A 21,367-nucleotide genomic window follows, 5' to 3' on the forward strand; every position below is an offset into this window, starting at 1 on the left:
TCTTTTCACTTCATGCAAAACCCATTTCACAAAGAAGAAAATAGGCATCATAACATGGATATACTTTTATTCATTCCTGGAAAGTATAGCTTGAACAGATAGAAAATGGCTGGACATGTACTTGTTACAGTCACAGTGCATGCAAGCATACATGATACATTAAAGAATTTTGAGCTTCGAAAGTGGTTAAATGACAAAAAATAAAAATAAAGGAGGGTCTCTAAGATATAGAACAAGACGGAAATACCAAATTAGTTGCTATCCTCAAATCAAATGTTTGCCAACAAATAGAAAATAGTTGCAAATGCAAATATTGACAGCAATCAGATTGAAATGGCAGATGGAGGTAGAAACTAAAATATAGGTCTCTACTTGGATTAATATATATATATATATATATATGTATATATATATGTCATCATAAAATAGTTCACTGGTCAAAAGATGTCATTACATATTGCGCATGCACGAGGGAGGAAAACAACAAGAAGAAACGAAGAGGACCAAATTAATTTGCACAAGCTCATATATTTGAATCACAAAAGTATTCTGCAAACTATTCATCAATCTCATAATAATGTCTATTCTTTGCTTTTCCTCAATTTATAAGTTTATATTATATTTCAGTCATTGTATCCACCAAAAAAAAAAAAAAAAAAAAAAGAAAAGAAAAGAAGAAGAGATAAGAAATTGTGTAACAACAAAAGTTAGTAATAATAAGACAGCAGCCAATTAGGTAAAATATATGAAACCTACTAAATGTACTATTCCAATCTGTTAAGTACTTTAACAGAACCTAAAACCAATGGTGCTGTAAAAGAACCTATATGTAGGAAAATATCTACAAGTCCTGCCAGGACCTAAAAAGGAAGACACAATTCAAAATTTAAACCATATACATTTGATTCTGAAGGTGGCAGTGAACTTCCATAAATTTCCACAGATTCAACTTGGGTATAAAAATATTACCCAAATTGAAGCTTCATACACTATATACCTTTACCCTAGTTTGTTATCACAGCAGGCATGAGCATAGATGCACAAATGACAACAGTATCTTGTAAGCTCCATCAATAATCTCAAGTTATCTTTCTATATTCTATTTTCTGTCCCTTGTTTTTGAATGTCAGCATTCTGTTTTAGTTGCACTTCAGCAAACTAAATTGTGCCATAGCACGGTTAGCAATAAGAAGACTATAGCCAATTGGGGTTTCATCAAACAGCAGGCAGAATGAGGAATGTAGTGTGAACCTACTAAATGTACCGTTCCAGTCCGTTCATCCAGCACTTTAATGTTTGACGAGCCTGAAAGTAACCATTTAGAAGTCAAAAGGTGATCTAAAAATTAAAATTACCAATCAGGAAGCACTAGATTCAATATCAAGTGTCTAAAGTAGATTCAAAGAGGAGCTTGGTGATGGGTGTTGGTTGGTTTTAGTGGTGGGAATAGGGATTTAAAGGTAGTGGTGGCTATGAGTGGCATGGATGCAATGCTTGTTCACCTCGGTGGTTATGGGTGCTTTGGTGGAAGGAGGGAGGGAAGATTTTTGCAAACTATACCTATTACAACTAGAGATTGTAACTAAATGCCTTGAGCAAAGAATGCAATGCCGGTTTAACATTCTAAGATGTATACGAGATGCATAAATATTATAGGAAAAGAATTCAGAAATGAGAGAAGCAAAGTAACATGATACTCACAGTTATATTCAGTCCACCCAATGGCCTGATTTTCAAGATCATATAATACTAGCTTATTTGAAAGCACCAAATCTGCAAGGACAACATAAACAGATTATAACCTACAGAATCACATATTCATAACTTCTGTTTATAAAAAAAATGAGATCTAACCTAAATGCTCTGCCAGTTACTTTCATTTGAAGAATGATTTCTCATGACAACGATAACTTGCAATGCTCATATACAAAATAGACAGAAAGGAGCAAAGAATAACTTCACATTCATTTTCCTTAATAACAGTTTTCTTCCTTGTGGTGGATTTGATTGCTGAGGATAGGCGTTAGCCAAACACATAGGATATTCTAAACTGGGCTAGTGACATAAAAGGACAGGAGTACGAGATGGATGGATCTGAAAGAAGGAAGAGGCAGCAGAAAACGACAGCATGACATTGGAGACCCATATAATCGGCTTAACCATGTGAATCATAACCCCAAAAACTGATGCTATGATCTCAAGTAGATGGCAATGAGTGGAAGGCTCTTTTTCAAAGAAAGAAAAAAGGGTAGCATTATGGGCTGTAATAGCTCTTTTGTGGACCATATGGATTGAAAAGAATAGAAGAATTTTTTTAGGGAAAACTTAATGGTTTTCTACAGAATCGTCAAAAGTTGTTTACTTGAGGATTTATCATCCTGTTGGATATTTTGTAATATTATTCTGTTTGCGTAAAATACTATTTTTCTCATCCAACAAACAGAGGCAATGAGAGGAAGGCCAATAAGAACATGGCTAAAGTAATTGAATAAGACACAACTGCAAAGACAATACAAATTATTGTTTTAGCAGAAAGAGATAAGCGAAATGGACCCATATATTGACAGCAAGTAATCTGGATCAGGGGAAAGCAGAATGAGCATTATTTGCTTGAAAGTCCTTCCAGGGAAACCATGTCTACAGATCTTTCTTTTCAAGAAATATTAACATAACAATTTCAGATTTTACCAAAAAAGGAAGCTGATGTAGGAAACTAAATTGTACAAACTTGGGAAATATAATACAAATTCCCAAACCTAAAAGAAAATGAAAAAAATACAACAGTTATGAAGTGCAATTTATAAAATTTTGAGACGAACCCTCAAATATGGTATATGCATGCATTACGAACACTATTAAAAAATCTGCAACTCATTTTAGACCATTGAATGAGAACAATTTTTGCAGCATTCGAGTTTAAATCACTTTTAGCCCTTTTAATGCATAAGCAACAAGCTTACAGTGGACTGTAGTAGGTTATAATTTAAAGTTTTATGGAAAAAACACAAATTAAAGCAGCAGAAAACAGAAGGCAGACAGGTGATGTGTAATTTTTGGGGCATATACCTCCTAAAAGTGTCAAGTTCCTTGTATCCCTGGATTGCATCCCACTGTTTTGCCAACCAATACACCACATGCCTTCCTGTAAATATCTATGTTAGTAAATGCACACTGAAGTGTATGCAGATAGCATTATAAAAATAATATATGCAACACGATGTAAAAGCCAACAATGAAAGGCACTGCAAGACAAGTTAAAGCTGTCTACACACTGCTTATTATTTTCAGGTAAATAAAAACAGTAAGTGTCAAAGACGAAACTTATAAGAAAAACACATGTTTTTCAGCAGTCAATTAGAGAATTTGCATTCACAGAGACAACTAGCAGCCAATGAAACAATTAAAGGCAAGATTTTGCAAAATTCAAGTTCCTCAAGTCGATCACCCAGTAAATTTAGGAGTTGAAGCCACAGTTGTTCCACATAGAACACAGATATGTAAAGCAGATAACAAGGAACCATAAACATGCTAGTAAACTGTAGATGGAAGTTACTGGGCAGATTGTGCTTGTTAATATTTGCAGTTCAACATACTTACATAAGGAAATAGATATTCATGCGGATAAACCTTCAAATAAAGTGACTTTTCAAAATAAAAAGTGACATTGGGGAATCCATCATCGACACTGCAATTAAAAAACAAAAAGTATCAGCATCAGTAAAGCACGGTGTAGCCCACAGTTTGAACTAAAACTGAAATAAAGTTGTAGAATTTATCAGAACAAAATAGCATTTGGTGAAGAAATGGTGCTCTGTTTAAAGTGGAGGCTTGAGCGACAGAAACACATATTTCCAAAACAAGCATAGGAAAACAAGCAGCAGCAAAAAGGAAATTAAATAGTAGTTACTTAACACAAAATTTTATAGATAAGAAGCATTTGATTGAAGTCATCTATATTCCTAAGGATTATATAAAAACAAATAAAATTAAAAATAACCGTTCCAAATGAACAAGTTAAAAAAAAATAAAAAATGGGACAATTCTTTCCATTTATGTTAACTTAAAATTAAGAAGTCTAACTTGGTTGACATTTATAGGTAAGGTTTCCAATTAGAGTCACAAGATCAAATGAATCTGTTAAGGCCATAAATGTAAACGGCGAGTTGAGTTGGATAATAAATTTTCAAGCCTAGCTCAAATAATATTATGAGTTGAACTTTAACAAGCTAAAAACAAGCCAATCTCAACCTAAATTCAAGTTCCTCCAATCTATTTACAGCTCTAATTATCGTGCCTATCACACAAGAAAGCTACTAAATAAAGGAATAAAAGCTTCGAATGAAACCAATAATGATGCAATGTAAGGGGGAGGGAGAGGAACCTGCAAACCAACCCAAACAATGTCCCAATGTCTTAAGTATACATTAAAAAAAACAAAAAAAAAGGGAAAAAGAGGAGGGAGGGGTGGGGGAGGGGAAGGGAGATTTATGTCTAATGTTTATCCAGTACCAATTTAGCATCGAATACATTAAAAATATTTTAAACGTGAAAGTAGTTCCTAGTTAATACATATCTTGACATCCATTGTAGTGCACCTTACAAACACATTTTTTATTTTAATCTACTAACATAAATTCAATGCATCATTTTTAGCATTCAATAAATACTCCTGGAAGCTGATTTTTCAATTATGCAACCACTTCGTTTTACCAAAGACCAAGTTCAGTGTCAGCCAAATTAGTCAAATTAGTCAACATTTATATGTTCCGATGCAACAAGAAGATGCTATTTGTAACAAGAAGTTTTGTTGGTTGGAGATGCTATTTGTAACAAGAAGTTTTGTCGGTTGGAGATGCTATTTGTAACAAGAAGTTTTGTTGGTTGGTTAAGTGGTCAAGTTTTATTCATGCAATGGGTTGGATCGGTATTAGTCTGGATATAGCAAAATAATTCTCTCGAATCTAAGATACTTAATTACTTATTAAATCTAATACATACTTAGTGTCATAATTGAGAAATTTACCTTTGCGTGTATTGAAAACATGTATACTCGCCATGAACTGAGTGAACTTTCAGATCAGGCTGATGAGATATTATCTGATAAGAAAATTGGATTAAGATTAACGTGAATATATGACAAAATTTAGATTAACATATAAGAGATGTGAGCAACCACATGTAATGCAAATCTCCAAATGATAGACTGTATTATATCACACACCTTATTAACTAATGGCACATAGATCACTTCTGGCAGATAGGCCAATGTTGTACCACTGTCAATTACAGTCCCTTTTTTGTCTCCCGCCTCAAACACATCTCTTGGAAGACTCAGAAAAGTGTGACCAACTTGAACTGCTGTCATATTCACATTGTAATGTGCCCTAACATTTATAATAATAAATGAAAACTTAGTTGCCATATTTTTACAAACCAAGACTTAGCAGGACCACAAACAAAATGCAACAACGTAAATACTAGACTCATTATTACAGGAAGCATAATGCCTAACATAAGAACTTGGAGATGATGAGAAAGTAAGCGCAAAAAATTTGTAGCTTTTGAAGAAAGCAACACAACGTAGGTTATTTGGAGAGCTTATCGGGAAGATCAGCAACAAATAGTTTCTTGCTTCCTTGATTCACAACAGGAAAGATGACCCACAATTAATTTATTGTACCAGTCAAGCAATTTCAGAGAAGCTAATCATTTCATACCAAACTACAAGAACAGTGATTGAAAAATGTAATTAGACAATCTAATTCATAATATTAAAGTTACATCTAGGAGAGAGAGAGAGAGAGAAAAAAAAAAAAAAAGGCACAAAAAGCAAAAAAAATGCCATAGATAACACCATAACAAAATTGCAGGAGAACAAAACAGAAACAAAAAGTTCAAAAAAGAAATAACATACTGGTTTGGTACTAATGGTGTCATGTTAACTTTTGGCTGTACAACGCGGCCAATGGCAAAGATACCACCTCCATTTTTCCCATCTAAGCAATGAGCAAACATCTTTTTGACCCTTCCTGATGAAGCAAGCTGTGAAATCAGTGACGAATTTGATTTTCCAAATCCAAGTATCCCATCAAGTGCTGCTTCGTCAGACGAATCCAGATTTCCATATTGTGTAGCACCGCATCTATGGAAAAAAAGCACGAAGTCCAAAACATCATCAGCCTCACCAAAGAAGGAAATAAGTAGGAGAACTGATTTTCATGTACTGACATAAAGACAGACACTATAATATGCAACAACCGCGAACCATGACCCTTTTCATCTTGACATTTTAAACTCACCTAAAATAATTCTCGTCAAAAACTACAGATTGTTAGATATTCCTTTCACCCAACCAAATTACTCAGTCCTTTAGCAAAAGTCTAATTGTAAAGCATAAATATTGTGTTGGTAAAGTACATTTATACACTTACAAAGCGGTCAAACTAATCCACTATGCATTTACGGCTTAATAATACTAGTTGAAAAATTATAAGCTAAGGCCAAGACCTAGATGATAAAGCAGTAAAATGGCTACTTATTCTGAGTGGTGTTTTTCTCTTAGCACTTAAAACCATTTCACAGCCACTTTCTGCCATTGAATTACCACCATCTACCCTCATGTCCACCCAAAAATATAATCTAACCTTACAAATCTGGAAAGTCCTCATTGAAACATACAGCTACAGATACTTCAGTAATTTACTAATTGGAATAAATAAGACCGCACAAATGATAACCTTGTACATTGTATATCTAGTATTCAAGTAAAAAGTTGTTTAAAAATGCATTTTAATATAACATTATATGGTTCCGTAGCACCATCATTGCGACAGAAATTCTAACCAAACAGCATTTACAATTGAACAAGGAACAACATTTCAACATTTGAAGACCATGTAATTATAATACATTATAGTTGTGGCAAAACATGGGCAGCTATCCACCCCTGAGCAGACTGAACATTATATTCCATCTAAATGGCTAGAGGTTATTACTTTGCACCATCCTTGCAGTAATTTAAACTTTTCCTATAAAGGATTCCCTTACCCTCCCCAAAAGAGAAAATTTAACAAAGGCCATCTTTTCTACTCAATTTCTCATAAAACTATAAGTAGCATCTTAGACTCTCAAATGGTATCATAGTTGGTGCACTGGTCAACATTAATGCTATAATTCCAATAGCTAAATTCAGCAACTAGAAGTATTTCATCAGTCAACATGGGGACAAGAATTTTATGCAAGAGCCAGGGAAAGAGATATGGGGAAAGGCCAAAACAACACAACCACCTAAGTAACGACTTGCATATTTCAGCCAATTAGGCTACCTCCTTGAGTTGCAAAAGGAAATTAAAAATTAAATTGGAGATATAATGTTTGAAAGGAACAACTTACAATATAATTATTTCGTGATACACAATGAGAATCTCACAATAAACTCCACCAAAGCCCTAAAAGAAGGATCTCTATGAAGAATATGCAAGTTCACACGATCAACACAGACCTGAACCGCCAGAAGGAATTGCTATTAAGAACCATCAGATTCTTAGTCTTTGCTAAGTGACTAGGAGAAAGCTAATAAAGAATTGCGAAAGAATGAGAAGAAAAAGCTTATAGAGAACTTTTTGAATGAGAACATAAGCCTAAAATGAAAATGAAACAAAAAGCTTCCTGCTAGCCTACCCTAGCACTTGCCTACATCAGGGGAGTACAAGAAATACAGAAATGCCCTATGCTTCACATTACCTACTGAAATAACATAGAGAAGTCATTCCACTATTTAGATGAACCTAATATGTAGATACACATAAATGCATACGTATACATTACACATAAAAATCACATAAATTAAATGGTTGATGAAATCACATACTTCAAGAATTCTACCCTACTGGGTTTAAATAGGATCCAATATCAGTATTTAATACAAACTCAAGTATGAAATCCATACTTAAAACACTTGTGCTCTTCAACATCACAAAGTAGCTTATACCCAGTTACACATTCCATCTCAATCAAAATCATAAACTAACACAACATGCATATAAAATATAGTTTGATTATGAGAAGCAAAGAGGATGTACAAGTTACCCAAAGATAACACTTCCATTGGCAGATGCAGTTTCGAGGTCTCCAGAAACACTATCATACTGCACAACATCTTTCACAAAATACCCAGCAGTGGAGCTGCCATCACCATATATCTGAAGGTATGGACATGTCACATTTTCTGTGCAGCCATTTAAGGGACCTCCATTAACCTCCAAGCAGAATTCTTCATCACAGGGAACCAACTTCCCAGTTGATGATTCATTAACATCATATAGTGTCAGGTCTAGCTGCCACCATCAGAGGCACAAAGAAACACAAAATTCACATACCCAAACAAAAAATAAATAAATAAATAAATACACAGAAAGTGAGACTTTTGCACATACACCAAGCGAGCTTCTTTTAGGGCAATCTTTGCATTGAATGCAATTCACCCACATGATATCACTTCCGGTATCTACTTGTACGTAATAGTCTTTCGAAGGCGTTCCAATCCCAATTTTAGCATAGTAAAGCCTATATATATACAAACAGTTTTCTTTTTTACTACTTATAAAACACAAAATTCCGAATCGAATAAAATTTTCAAAAAATAAAAACAAAAAAAGAATTGAAAATAGAGACCCGACGGCGTCGGGACGACCAGAGCCGCCCAAGGGAAGATCGACGCCGGCGAGAATGCTAAGCTGGCGGTGAGTGTCGTGAGCTTTGAACGCACTGAGTGATGGTTCTTGACCGGCGTATTTGTACTTGACGCTCAAAACGGGGTTGTCGAAAGCATTACCAGTCGTGACCATGAAAGAAATCAACAACAGCAAAGAAAAGCTGCTGCATGAGGAGGAGCTCCTCCTAACAGTAGCCATGAACGCCACCACCGCCACCACCGTCAACGTCGCCGGCGCCGAAGCCAAGGAAGTCCTCGCCGTCATCTTTCGGGTATTCGCGATCCAGTGGATTCTGGTGCCGTGGAAGACTAGGCGAATTGTCAGAGAGAGAGAGAGAGAGAGAGAGAGAGAGAGAGAGAGAGATTTTGGGCTGGTTGTGTTGGTTGGGAATGGTATTAGAATGGACCCAGAAAACTAAGAAATTGGATTTAATTGTAATTTGAAAAAGCTATGCAGATAAAAAAAAAGTGTCTTTTTCTTTTTTTCTTTTTTTCTTTTTTTTCCCTTTTTTTCAAACTAATATTTAAAACAGTTATTGCGGGACCCACACGACCAAAGAGTAGACATTGTTTCGCATCTCAATCCGTATTTGCGTGCAACTTCCCCAAATGTTTGCGGGTTTTTTTTGTTCTTTTTGATAAAAATAAAATTGGTTTTTTTTCTTTTTCTTTTTTTTTTTTTTTTTTGTTTTGTTTTGTTTTCCTTTTCAAATGAGTAAATTCCATAGAATGTATCACAGAAAAGAGGAAATTCCATCGAATAACCTTTTTTTTCTTTTTCTTTTTTGAATAAACCTGTCCGAATACTTCTGGAAGTACAAAGTGTTCTTTTATATATATTTTTTATTTTATTACATTTTTATTAAATATAGTATTGAAATCATAATGTTAGAGGTCTAATAATTAAGTCGTAGAATTACCAAATTTATAATTTTAAAAATCAAATATAATGTGAAATGGTCCATAAATTATTATAATTTAGCTACATAATTTTTGGTATTTAGAATTGATATCATGAAAGGTAGTTTTCATTTTATCTTTAGGTAACACAACAAATTTATAATTTTTTCTAATTGAAGATATCTCCAATAGGAAATGTAGATTGTAAAAATAAATATATTATACATGCAATATAGACAATGTTTTAAAAAATTACTTTTAATGATAATTTTTAAAATAAATATCAAGTTGATATGATCTAGATATTATTAAAATGAATCTCTGCTTTTGGGGATGTGCGTAATTTTTTTAAAAAATAAAATTTTAGTTAAAAAATTAATCTCTCTAAAAAAATTGATAAAATATATATAATTAATTACTATCTATAAATAACCTTTTGCATATTATTATTGTATAATAATTTTAAAAATTAACCACCCTTCTGTGCATAAATAATGTTAGTTTTTATATAGCAACCTATATATACTTTAAACCTCTAATGGATCTTTAGCAGATTTACTTTTTTATATTTAAAAATAAAATAAAATAAAAGATTAGCTTATAAAAGCAGACAAATAGATCATAAGATAGATAAAAAAAAAAAAAAATTTAAAAAAATTATTAAGTGATGGGATTTAATGGGGTAAAAATTTCATATCAATCTAACATCACCCAAACAATGTACATCATTTAAATATTTTTTTAATTTTTTTTAAAAATAAAACTTAAATATAAAGCATAAGCTATAAAATATATATGGGATATAATATTTAATTATTATTTATTTTTTGGTATGATCAATATTAATTATTATTAGTGGTTGATTCAACTTTAAAAACAATGATTGATTTTTTATTTTTATTTTTTTCCTATGTGGTAGCTAATTTGTGCCATGGTTAAGTGATATAAAATCATTTGGAGTTATAACTTTCAATCATATCTCTCATGTTCATGCACAATATGACTCAAATGAAAGAAATATTTCATTGTGAAATTAATAAGTGCGTCTGGCAATTGAGAAAACGCTTGGTGGTTTTGAGTTTCAGTCTCTTGCTTCTAGATGAGTTCAACCTGCACAATCTTGTTTGTTTCTCTTGGGAGTGCCTCGTGCTCATCTTTATCTTTCAAAACTCCATACTTTTTTTTATTTGCTCTCCAAAATTTGAATCTTGGCAGAACCAAAGGTGCCACAAACTGATTGATCACCAATATTTTATTTTTTATTTTGAATTTTTTTTTTTTTTTGGCAAGACAAATAAGATGTTACAACATACATGATTGGTCACCAAAATCTAAATGACAAACTGATTAATTTTCTATTTGTAAATACACAATTTTGCACTTTCTTCAAATGGCGATTTTGGGTATGGTACCTGCAAAACACAAACTACGTGAAGCTTTTCCAAAGCACTGGTGTTGTGCTGGTTTAAGACACTTCGACACTTAAGTCAGATTGTGTCTTTGGATACCTATAGCTAATTGCAAAACTATAGAGAGTGTAAGGTGTTAAATAACTTACATGTCTGCTAACTTATCATTCTTTATATAGGCATTGAGATTATTGATCCTTAAGAAATTCATTTCATCATTCCTTAATGGACTTGGACCATAAAGCTTCAAATTTAGGAAAGTTACCTTATTTTCAAAAAAATTTTCTCCTTTTTTACAAGTTAATCTTTAGCAACATAATTTTCACAAAAAGAGTTTGGAGCACTTTCCTTAATTATGATAAGTAGCAAATTTTCCTTTCTTCACACTAATGGAAGCCGATTCTAACTAATTCAAACTTATTCGAGCTGGGTCGAAAATATAAGCTACAAAAAGCGTTTGGAGCTCCAAATAATAATATTCAATTTATAAGGAAAATTAACAAAATATTGAAGGATCAAATATGTAAAATATAAAATACAAATCTAAAATATATTTAAATGCACATATTTAGAAAGAAAAATTAAATAGGGTAAGGGACCATTGGCCCTTAGCCCAAGAGCAGCCACCCCGTGCAGCCATGTTGGATTACTTGTATTCCGGTAACATTTTATATATATTTATACATATAGTATATTAGAATAATGTAATGGTTTTTATTTATTAACTTTTATATTATATCAAAAGTTAGAGCAATGGCAGATTTAGTGCGGGGATAGCCAATCTCCCACACTAATTTTGGTTTATTCTTAATAATCATTCATTATCCAATGGAAAATGGATAGATTTATGTTTTTGCTCCCACAATAAAAGTAATCTAGTTTCAATAGTGTCGATGACTATAAAAATTTAAATCATTCCGTTACTGAATCTTTATAGGGAAAGTAAAATCTAGACATTCATTCTTTTTTTTTTTTTTTTTTTAAATACCAGAATCCATATTCACCATAACCAACGTATAATTAATGTAAAAAAAAATAAAAAAAAAGTAATTTAGTGAAAAGAAAAATTAATGTAAAAAAGTAATATTTACCATAAATAATTCATAATCAATGTTATTAAAAGCAGGATTATTCCATCAATTTTATTACTTTTCTTTATGTTTAATGTTAAAGTCCCGAAAAAAAAATCTTTATTATTATTATTATTTTTTATTAAAATGGAAGGAAATACAACAAAAATGAGGGAAGGACCTTCTTGGCTCCTCCAATCTAATCAAAAATGATGTTTAATCTTTGAGTTCTTGGTAGCACAATTTTCTTCTTTAAAAAAGAAAAAAATCCTCATCACCTCAGAAAAAAATTTTAAAGGTATTTTATTAGATTATTTACATTTAGTTTGAATTTAAACTAAATTTTTATTATTACATATCTAAAACTTTTTTTTTAATTTCTTAAATTTTTCTTAATTTGCTTTCACTATTTAGAAATTTTGACTAGCTTATGAATTAGAATTTAAAATTTTAAAAATATCAAATATAAATTTTATAACAGATTAAAATTCTATTTAAAAAAAATAAACTTTATCATAATCAAATAATTCATAAACATAATTTTAATATCAATTTTTTATGCATCTAAAGGATGAAAAAGAAAATTTATATCTTAATTCTTATATTAAATGACCTATATATATATATATTTCTATTGGTCAACTCAATCATCCAAATAAAATAAAATAAAATAACCGTATTTGTTTAGTTTTCTTGGATGGATTGTGGAATTGAAGGATTCCAATTTGGTACCCTGTGAAGGTGATATTTGTGGCATGGCTGATTCTGCCACTAACAATTCAAAAGGGCAACTTTCCTTTATGAAAGAAAATCGTTAGAATTTGAGAGAGCAAGATAAAATAATAATAATAATAATAATAGGTATGAAGTTTTTGACATAAGAAAGATCAGCACAAGTACTTATCCGAGTGGAAACAACAAGACTTTGCAGTTTGAACTCATCAAGAAGAAAGCGAGTTAAACTCAAAACTCGAGAATTTAGGCAGAAGAAATCAACTTGGGAAGGTACATTTGACCACGTGATCATTTCTTTTCATATAAGAAGTGAGTGACACGTGGCAGAAGTGGAGGGTACATATTCGGAAGCTGTGGGTTATTTTATTTTATTTTATTTTTGATAATTTTATCACCAATACGCTGTCCCTGTGTTTGCTTTTATTTCAAAAATTTTATTTTGGTTTTGAAATATTCCTTTAGAGGATACAAATGATGGATATTGACATTAAACTGAAAATTTAACAATAACAAATAGGGGAGCGAGACGAAAATGTTTTGAAACATTTTGGGAAGGTGGACGATGTTTACAAAATTCTAAACATTCACACATCAGTATGAAATTACCAAAGTATTCAAAACTCCTTTTCCCTTTTTTTCTTTGATGTTGTAAAACTATGGGTTTCCAAAGGTAGATTGTGTTTTTGTTTGTATTACATCATAATTTTTGGAAAGCAAAATAAGGATAATGAAATAATGAATATCTTATGCTTCTGATACAGGAGTTCTAAGATGTTTTAATTGAAAGGAAATTCTTGTTCTTACATAAATATTTATTTGTATTTTTAATTTTGTGGGTTTTCAACTATGGTGGTATATATATATATATATATATAGGCTTAGGCTATAATCTTCATTAACAGTATTTTTATGCATTCGATAATCATTGTTTCCATTGTATGGGATTTTCCCTAACTTTGCAAAATTTCTATGTCTTTTTGATATTTAATGTGTGCAAAACTTAAGTTTACCATTTTGATATTGATCTCCATCTTCTTAATATCTTATCTCTTTGTTGTTACTCTGTGTTGTGTTATGTTTATGATAAAAAACAAAAAAAAAAAAAAAAAAAAAAAAACAAAAACAAAAAAACAAAATAAAAAGGATTGTTTTCGAAGTTCCTATGCAAGTTACAACAAGAGTTCGAATAGATATGATCATGACCTATAACAAAAATATCCCACATGTCCAACTCAAAAATTTCTTCCCGCTTGTATAAATTATCAAAAATAAGGTTCTAATGTGGTGCTTTGTAAGTGAGCGTATCACCATGGTGGGGGCAATAAGTGGTAGAACAAATGGAGAATTTGACCCATTAATTCTGGAAGCATACCAGGTTAAGTTAGGGAAAAATATCCCACATATATAAATTGTCAAAAATAAGGTTCTACATCACCTTGATGGGGGCAATAAAGTGGTAGAACAATTGGGGTGCTTTGGATACATGCCAGGTTAAACCCATTGCTGGATCCATCTATCCTTTCAACATATCGTGGCTCATGCCTGAGCGGTCATTAAATTAGTGGAGGCAATAAAGTGGTAAGAATAATTGGGATATAAAAGTTGGGCATGTGGCCTAACATACAAGAAAGAATGAAATCCAATCCCATGGGTTGACTTGGGTCCCACCATCCACTGATGAACAAAAAACCATAGGAAAGCTAGATGAAAATGTTTTAAAACATTTAGGAAGGTAGATAAATAGTTTTTTTTTTTATTTAATTTAAGTTTTGAAACAACAACCATCTAAATGAAAAATGTTTTGAAACATTTAGGAAGTTAGATTTAACATTTTGGCCTATCAACAATTTCATGACGATATTCCATTTTGGTCTTGAAAAAGCTATTGAGCTTCTATTGCAATGTCAACCTTTATTTTATACATAGTATCCAAAACTCGTTGTCCCCCTTTTTTCGATCCCTTTGGGTTTCAAAGGTAAAAGAGTGTGTTTTTGTTGTATTGGTAAAAAAATACAAAAAATAGTGGAAGCTACTTTCATAGTTTGAAATAATGAATGTCTTTTTCTTCTAATATAGGAGTTTGCTGAATTCTTATTCTTATTCTTAAGTTTCATAATCTCGTTAATTTTCTAAATGCAAATTTTGTTTACCGAATAGTTTTTGAAAAACTCAAAGAGGAAATTCTTAGTGTTATCCCTTGCTATTGGATGGAGGACGACTAACATTAAAATCACACTATTTAATTCAATTTCAAAAAAAAAAGAAAAAAAAAAGGCATAATTGAATAAAAAAATATATATAAAAAAAAAATGTAAGCGTTATCAAATGGTGTGGGACATAGTGCAAAGATTCCGACATTCCTCTGAAAAATTCCTCGGATAATTATTCCTTACTTCAAAAATTCAAAAAAGAAATCATATTAAAGCAGAAATTGTCCTAACAGCCTTGAACATGGCTATCTTAATCAATTTCGGCCTAGTCAACAACTTTGACTTTGAGGCCACCTAGGTCTAATTTCACGTCGACCTCTAAATAAATTTTAAAAAACAATTTTATTTTCTTGTCGGAAAATCTTTTTTTTTTCTTTTTCTTTCTTTTTTTTTTCTTTTTTTTTTCAATATGAGATGCAAAATCACTCATTAAACAATATAAATTAGAGAGCAGACACTTTTTTGAAATGAACAAAATATATTAGGAATTAAGAAGTAGCTAAAAATATATACCAATAAAAAAAGAAAAAAAGAAAAGCTTTATAGGGAGCTTCATTGAACAAATAATAATAAGCGTGCGTATAGAAGTGTAAATTTATTAGACCGTAAAACTAAACCATTTTTATAATTTGGATGTCTTAAATTAATGCAAAAATATATGGTTGGCAGATAAATGTTTGAATGAGAATAAGCAAAATTATTGCAAAATCAATGAGTGAGTGGGAAAAATAATAGCAATGTCTTGAGGTTTTTAACCTCCTCTTTATTTATTTATTATTTTTTTCCCCTCTTTTTCTTTACCAAAGGAGACGGTTATAACTTAGAAAATTAATAATACAAATATAGTTAATAGAGAGAATTGATCTTGATCGATGTAATGAATGTAATAGCTGGTGACAATGCGTTGAGCAATTAGGAAAATGGTGGTGGGGTTTTGAGTTGAACTCACTTTTTCGGGTTACAAACTTTACAAATTTCATCTGGTCTTTATCTGTCAAATCTCCATATTCTTTGATTTTCTCTCTCAAAAATTTCTTGCATATGAAGCTATAATGAAATTTTCCCCAAAAAAAAAAAAAAAATGTCCTAGTGAAAAAAGTAGAAAATAGAGGGGGTTAATATTTAACCCCTGAAAAACTTTTTTATTTGGGAATAAGGTAGAAAAACACAAAAATAAAAATAAAAATTCTTGGTTTTAAACAATAATTAATTATCAATAATGTTAAACTTACCAAAATATTTATTAAATTTATTTACCAAATAATATGGTAACATTTAATTGATTTATTTTTTTTTAATTCACTTATTCATTTAAATATTCACTCATACATATTTATGTTATATAAATATACCAACAAATAATATTTTAATATATATTATTTGATAAATAAAATTAGCGATTATTTTGATACCGCATTAGTGATTAATTGTAGATTCCATTCATCATGAGATTTATTTATTTAGTTAAACCAAAAAAATCAAAAATAAAAAAGACAAAAGCAAAATCAAAAATCCAAATCAATCATGAAATGCTTCTTTGGAAAGCCTAGTGGCTCGATTCCCCACCCCTAACATTAGAGTTTAAAAAAAAAAAAAAATCACCATTTTATATATTTTAGATTGTATGAATATGCCAATCAATAATATTTTAAAACATTATTATTTGTTAATTGTAGCATTAGTGAGTAATTTATAGATTCCATTTTACCATCATATCATAAGATTTATTTACTTAGTTAAACCAAAAAATAAAAAATAAAAAAATAAAAAAACAAAAAACCAAATCAATACATGAAATGCTTCTTTGGAAAGCCTAGTGGTTCAATTCCCGCACCCCTAACATTAGAACTAAAAAAAAAAATGCTGCGAAATTTGGTTTAAATGTTAATAACAAAAACCTTTTCCAGCGTGGATAAAAACGTGGTTATCCTTTCCCCTAGATAGAATTCATTCTTTAGCATCACTTTGTCTCTATGTTCTCAAGAATTTAATGAAAAACATTGACGCACTGCCTTAGATGGTGTGGAATAGCAGATTTTGGCACCTTTTAGCTAGGAAAAGTCCTTGTCTATAATATTTGTATGCAACATCAACCATACAATTAGTTTACTACAACCAAGATTAGCAATATATATATATATATATAATAAATAAAAATAAAAACAAATAAATATATGAAGTTTGTTAATGCTCAGAATAATCAGGATTGGAAGGCATATCTTACCCACAGAACAAGATCTCCAGAGACAGGGCGACAAGAACATGCAATTGACCACTCGCAAATCGATTCATTTCATGCTTATCTAGTTTTTAGCTAATATATTCATTAAACCATAATAGTGTAGTAATACAGTTAAACATAAGACTGACCATAAATTGCTTATAGCCTCTTTAGTGAGTCTCCTACTCCCTGAAAGAAAAAATAAGAGAGTACAAAATCTGCAATAAAGATACCAACAAGGGAGATAACCACAGACGAAGTTGTAGACTCCCCAACACCTTTTGCTCCTCCCATGGTTGTAACTCCCCAAGCACAGCTCACAATAGATATGATTGCACCAAATACCTGTGATTTGATCATTGCGCTAATTATATCCCATGAATTAAGAGCTCTCCGAGCTGAATCCAAGATAATGTTGATGCTAACACCATAAACAGCATCAGCAAGGATGGAACTCGATGCCATCCCTACGGTGAAGCACATTAGGGTCAAAAATGGCAAAGCAATACATGAGGCAATCACCCTCGGGGTCACAAGATAATCAACAGGATTAGTTCCAAGAACTCTCAATGTGTCAGTTTGCTCAGACACCTGCATCGTTCCCAATTCTGCTGCAAATGCACTACCAATACGCCCTGCAACTACTATTGACGTAACAACAGGGCTTAACTCCCTTGAGAAAGCCAATGCTAGTACTCCACCAACAGCTCTGCTCAGACCTAACCTGGTGAATTCCCTAACAAATTGGATGGTGAAGGCCATTCCCACAAAAGCTGATGTCAATAGGCACACCCCAATTGATTTTGGCCCGACTCTTTCCAACTGCTGGAGAGTATTCCTCCAGTGGACTTTGCCCTTCAAAGTTCTTAAAATCACTTGTCCTGCCAAAACAAGAACAGATAGTCCCCTCCAAACAAATCTGGGGGGTGACCATTTGCCCAACAAGGTTCCTCCTTCAGAATTGAGTGCGTGATTTGTGTTCGAGTCTTCCAATGCAGAAAGAGAAGGGTGGCCATCATCTGTGTTGGGAACTGCAAACAATCTGGTTTGTTGCGTAGGCACTATAAATTTCCAAGTCTGAGGTCTTTCAACGATGGAAAATTTGTTAACCAGCTGAGTTGAACAGGGGACTTGCGTTTTAGCCCACCCATCTGGTTTTATAATGCTTCTTCTGAAATATGGTTAAAAAACTTCAATTGAAAGTCGACAGAAACGAAGTGAAGAGATGACCAAGTGCATAAATGTATAAAATGAAAGAGGGAGAAAGAGAAAGACCTGTTAGGAAAACAGAAGTATAGGTTATAAGAAGCTGTTTGCATGCTTGTTTGTTTTGAATTTCCAGAACTGAGTGAAAATAAGCGGTGGATATGATCAGATGTTAGTGCAAAGAAGAAAACACCACTTTCCTTTCCTTCTAAAATGGGTTCTCCCCAAAAGAAAACAGCCAAAGAGTGCTATAACCAAGTCCAGGTACACCTATCTGATTTCATCACAAAACACATAAGAACTACAGAAAACAAGAGTGCTAAGAATCTGCAATCTAGTTAAGAAAAGAGCATTCTCTTCTTTTAAGTCAAGTATCAAATCCTACAATTATGAAAACATTTTTCGAGTATTATATTATAAATTCTAGTTATTAATTGAACCATGTGCATAGCCAACATTACCCCCACAATAGAACGTTCACAACTTGGCCTCAGCTTCTTCCATACAGATGAAAAAAAGTAACGAAGACGGAAACAAATTGTTAAGCAACCAAAGAACCCAAAAGCAAATAATGAACAACTGGGTGCTATAAGAAAAACAACTGAACATAAGAATTCACTTCTAAACAGTTTCAGAAAGAATTAACAAGAATTTTAATCTGGGTTCCGTCCCAAAATAATAACAACAATAATAAAACTCTCATCCGGGTTTTGTTTCTTTGAGTCATTTTAACAAACAATTGGTGAATATAGGAAATTGTTATATCAAAACCAAAACAAAACACTGAAATTGTAAAATCCACTAAGAAAATTCTAAATAAGGATGGAAAATTCAAATCAAAGTAAAAGAAAGATCCAATTGATGTTAAAAAGATATGGAGGAAGAGAAAAGAATGAGTACCCCTTTTCCTTTCTGGAAAATGCAACATGAACTGTTACTTTTGCTCAGAGTCAGACTAATGTGTGTAATTTTTCGGTGTGGTTTTCGTGGTTACAGTAAGGTATCTGGAGCTATATATTTGGTGGAAAAGGAAAACGGAGATCGGAGCAATTTATTAGAGCTTTCGAATTAAAACAATGGCTTCCATAGCTCATTCGTCGTCTCAGTCGCCTATACTGAAACTTCGGCTTCGGATCTTCTTCCGAGCTCCAGAATCCGTATCCAAATGTACAAAGAAAACCCAGTAGTACACAGGCCCTCAGTGACAACAGCCTCCCCTCTTTCTTTCTTTCTACACCCCCCAAATTATTCCTACACCAATCTTCCCTGTTTATTTTCATTTCTACTTTGTAGTCTTCTTTTATTTATTAATTTTTTTTTTAAAAAACAATTTTGCATTGTAGTTTTTGAATTTTTTTTGTTTTTTTGAACCTATGCACGTTTGGCACACGAAAATATACAAGTAAATGATATCATTAATTTTTTTTTAGTATGTTTGGTTTTGCATTAAATTAACCATATAATACTCTAGGTATATAAATATTTATTAAATTTATTTTTCAAATAATATATGATAAATTATTATTAATTAATATATTCATAAAATCAAAATATAAAAAAAATTATTGAAAAAATAATAAACCAATTAAATATTGTTATATATGATGTTATATTATTTGGTAAATAAATTTGATAAACATTTTGATAAATTTAACATTATTATTAGATTAAATCATTCTATAAAAATATGAATATATATTTTAAATCTTCTCTTTTATAATTTTGAAATTTTATATTATTTGTTTATATTTATGTTTATAATCGTTATAACTTTATTCAAAAAAAAAATTTAAATAAATATATACAATTTTATTTAAAAATATTTGCATTGTCCAACACTTCAACACTTCAAATTTCAAATGGATATGTAAAATTCAACAACTTGTATCTATTGAACGACAACTGACGCCATGCGCTAGACACCAAACCACTTCCAAAAGCTTAAAGAGATGCCTATTAGCACTTATACGCGGTAAGGCACCGATATAAGTTTGAGAAGTTATTTTTGCAATGAAAAAATAACTCTATATAATTCCATAAAAAGTTTAAATAACTAAAATATCCACAAGAATATCCAACCTAGATATTCACCCAAAAAAAAAAAAATAAATAAAAAATAAAAAATAATTCAACCGTGTGGATTCACATGGGTTAAAGTCACTTGATATCATGCGTGGGATTGAAAGCAGGTCTTTATGGTGAAGGAGACAAGGTGCTGGCTGATCAGCCACTTGTTGTCCGTGGAATAGGGACGTTCCAATGGGTTGTGTTGTGAGAGGATGGAGCAAAGGAATTGCTGGGTGAGTTGTGGTTCGGTAGAGAAGGTTCACCGTGGATTGTCGGCGGTACTATCTATTAAAATTCCAGCAATGAAGCAAAGAAGAAGAAAGTAGAAGTAGAGAGAGAGTGGATAACTTTTTTGTTTGTAGAATCAAGGAAGAGAGTTTGATGAGGCTGATCACCCACACTGGGTCACTGGTGGTGATTGTTCTCTCTCTCTCTCTTATGTGATACCTACAAAAAGAATATCATCCAAAAAATAAAAAAAATGGAAAACTTATTGTTACGGAATTGAGAGAAAAACAAATGGCAACAGAAACAAAGAAATCGAAGAACAAACACACAATTAACGTGGAAACCCTTGACGGGAAAAACCACGGGCAGGGAGAAGCAAATCCAATATTGAAAGATTTGTACAAGGTGAGCCAAATTTCGAGATACCCTAAAAAACCCCAATGACGGCCGAACAAAAATACAGATATATATATAGTACAGAAGAAACCCTAAAATTGAACAGGTCCCGAGACCTCCGCTTCCACCACAGAGTCCCAAATTTTTCTCCAAAATTTAGTTTCACCAAATGAGTCGCACCGCGAGCTTTTCGGATCGGGTCAACAAGAATT

At 31.9% G+C, this 21,367-nt stretch overlaps 2 protein-coding genes across 4 annotated transcripts; both read right to left on the bottom strand.

The window, feature by feature from the left end:
- Positions 1-690: 690 nt before the first annotated feature.
- LOC107422208 (aspartic proteinase 36) lies at positions 691-9,109 on the bottom strand. Its single transcript, XM_016031630.4, has 10 exons — positions 8,674-9,109; positions 8,436-8,565; positions 8,089-8,336; positions 5,915-6,142; positions 5,222-5,384; positions 5,024-5,097; positions 3,598-3,685; positions 3,067-3,142; positions 1,702-1,773; positions 691-1,305 (listed from the first exon to the last, which is right to left on the bottom strand). The coding sequence occupies exons 1-10, from the start codon at positions 8,976-8,978 to the stop codon at positions 1,151-1,153; spliced, it is 1,539 nt and encodes a 512-aa protein (XP_015887116.3). The 5' UTR covers positions 8,979-9,109; the 3' UTR covers positions 691-1,150.
- Positions 9,110-17,282: 8,173 nt separating this feature from the next.
- On the bottom strand, positions 17,283-19,705 carry LOC107422187 (protein TRIGALACTOSYLDIACYLGLYCEROL 1, chloroplastic). 3 transcript variants are annotated; one of them, XM_016031605.4, is made up of 3 exons: positions 19,365-19,705; positions 18,534-18,602; positions 17,283-18,429 (listed from the first exon to the last, which is right to left on the bottom strand). In XM_016031605.4, exons 2-3 carry the CDS (start codon positions 18,575-18,577, stop codon positions 17,418-17,420), a joined length of 1,056 nt encoding a protein of 351 aa, XP_015887091.2. In that variant the 5' UTR covers positions 18,578-18,602; positions 19,365-19,705; the 3' UTR covers positions 17,283-17,417. The 3 variants fall into 3 exon arrangements, with proteins under 3 accessions (XP_015887091.2, XP_015887089.2, XP_060672036.1); XM_016031603.4 differs by having other exon boundaries at positions 18,534-18,738; XM_060816053.1 differs by lacking the exon at positions 19,365-19,705 and adding an exon at positions 18,926-19,337 and having other exon boundaries at positions 18,534-18,738.
- Between the last annotated feature and the right edge of the window lie 1,662 nt (positions 19,706-21,367).

This window comes from Ziziphus jujuba, chromosome 3 (assembly GCF_031755915.1).
Source record: "Ziziphus jujuba cultivar Dongzao chromosome 3, ASM3175591v1".
Lineage (NCBI taxonomy): Eukaryota > Viridiplantae > Streptophyta > Magnoliopsida > Rosales > Rhamnaceae > Ziziphus > Ziziphus jujuba.

Bases quoted from the DNA above. Each gene is read 5' to 3' on its own strand.
- LOC107422208 (XM_016031630.4), bottom strand. From the start codon at position 8,978: ATGACGGCGAGGACTTCCTTGGCTTCGGCGCCGGCGACGTTGACGGTG. The intron at 8,566-8,673 runs GTCTCTATTTTC...GTATATATATAG, and splicing joins GGTCGTCCCGACGCCGTCGG to GCTTTACTATGCTAAAATTG. The intron at 5,098-5,221 runs GTGTGTGATATA...TTTTCTTATCAG, and splicing joins ATGTGCCATTAGTTAATAAG to ATAATATCTCATCAGCCTGA.
- LOC107422187 (XM_016031605.4), bottom strand. From the start codon at position 18,577: ATGCAAACAGCTTCTTATAACCTATACTTCTGTTTTCCTAACAG. The intron at 18,430-18,533 runs GTCTTTCTCTTT...ACCATATTTCAG, and splicing joins TACTTCTGTTTTCCTAACAG to AAGAAGCATTATAAAACCAG.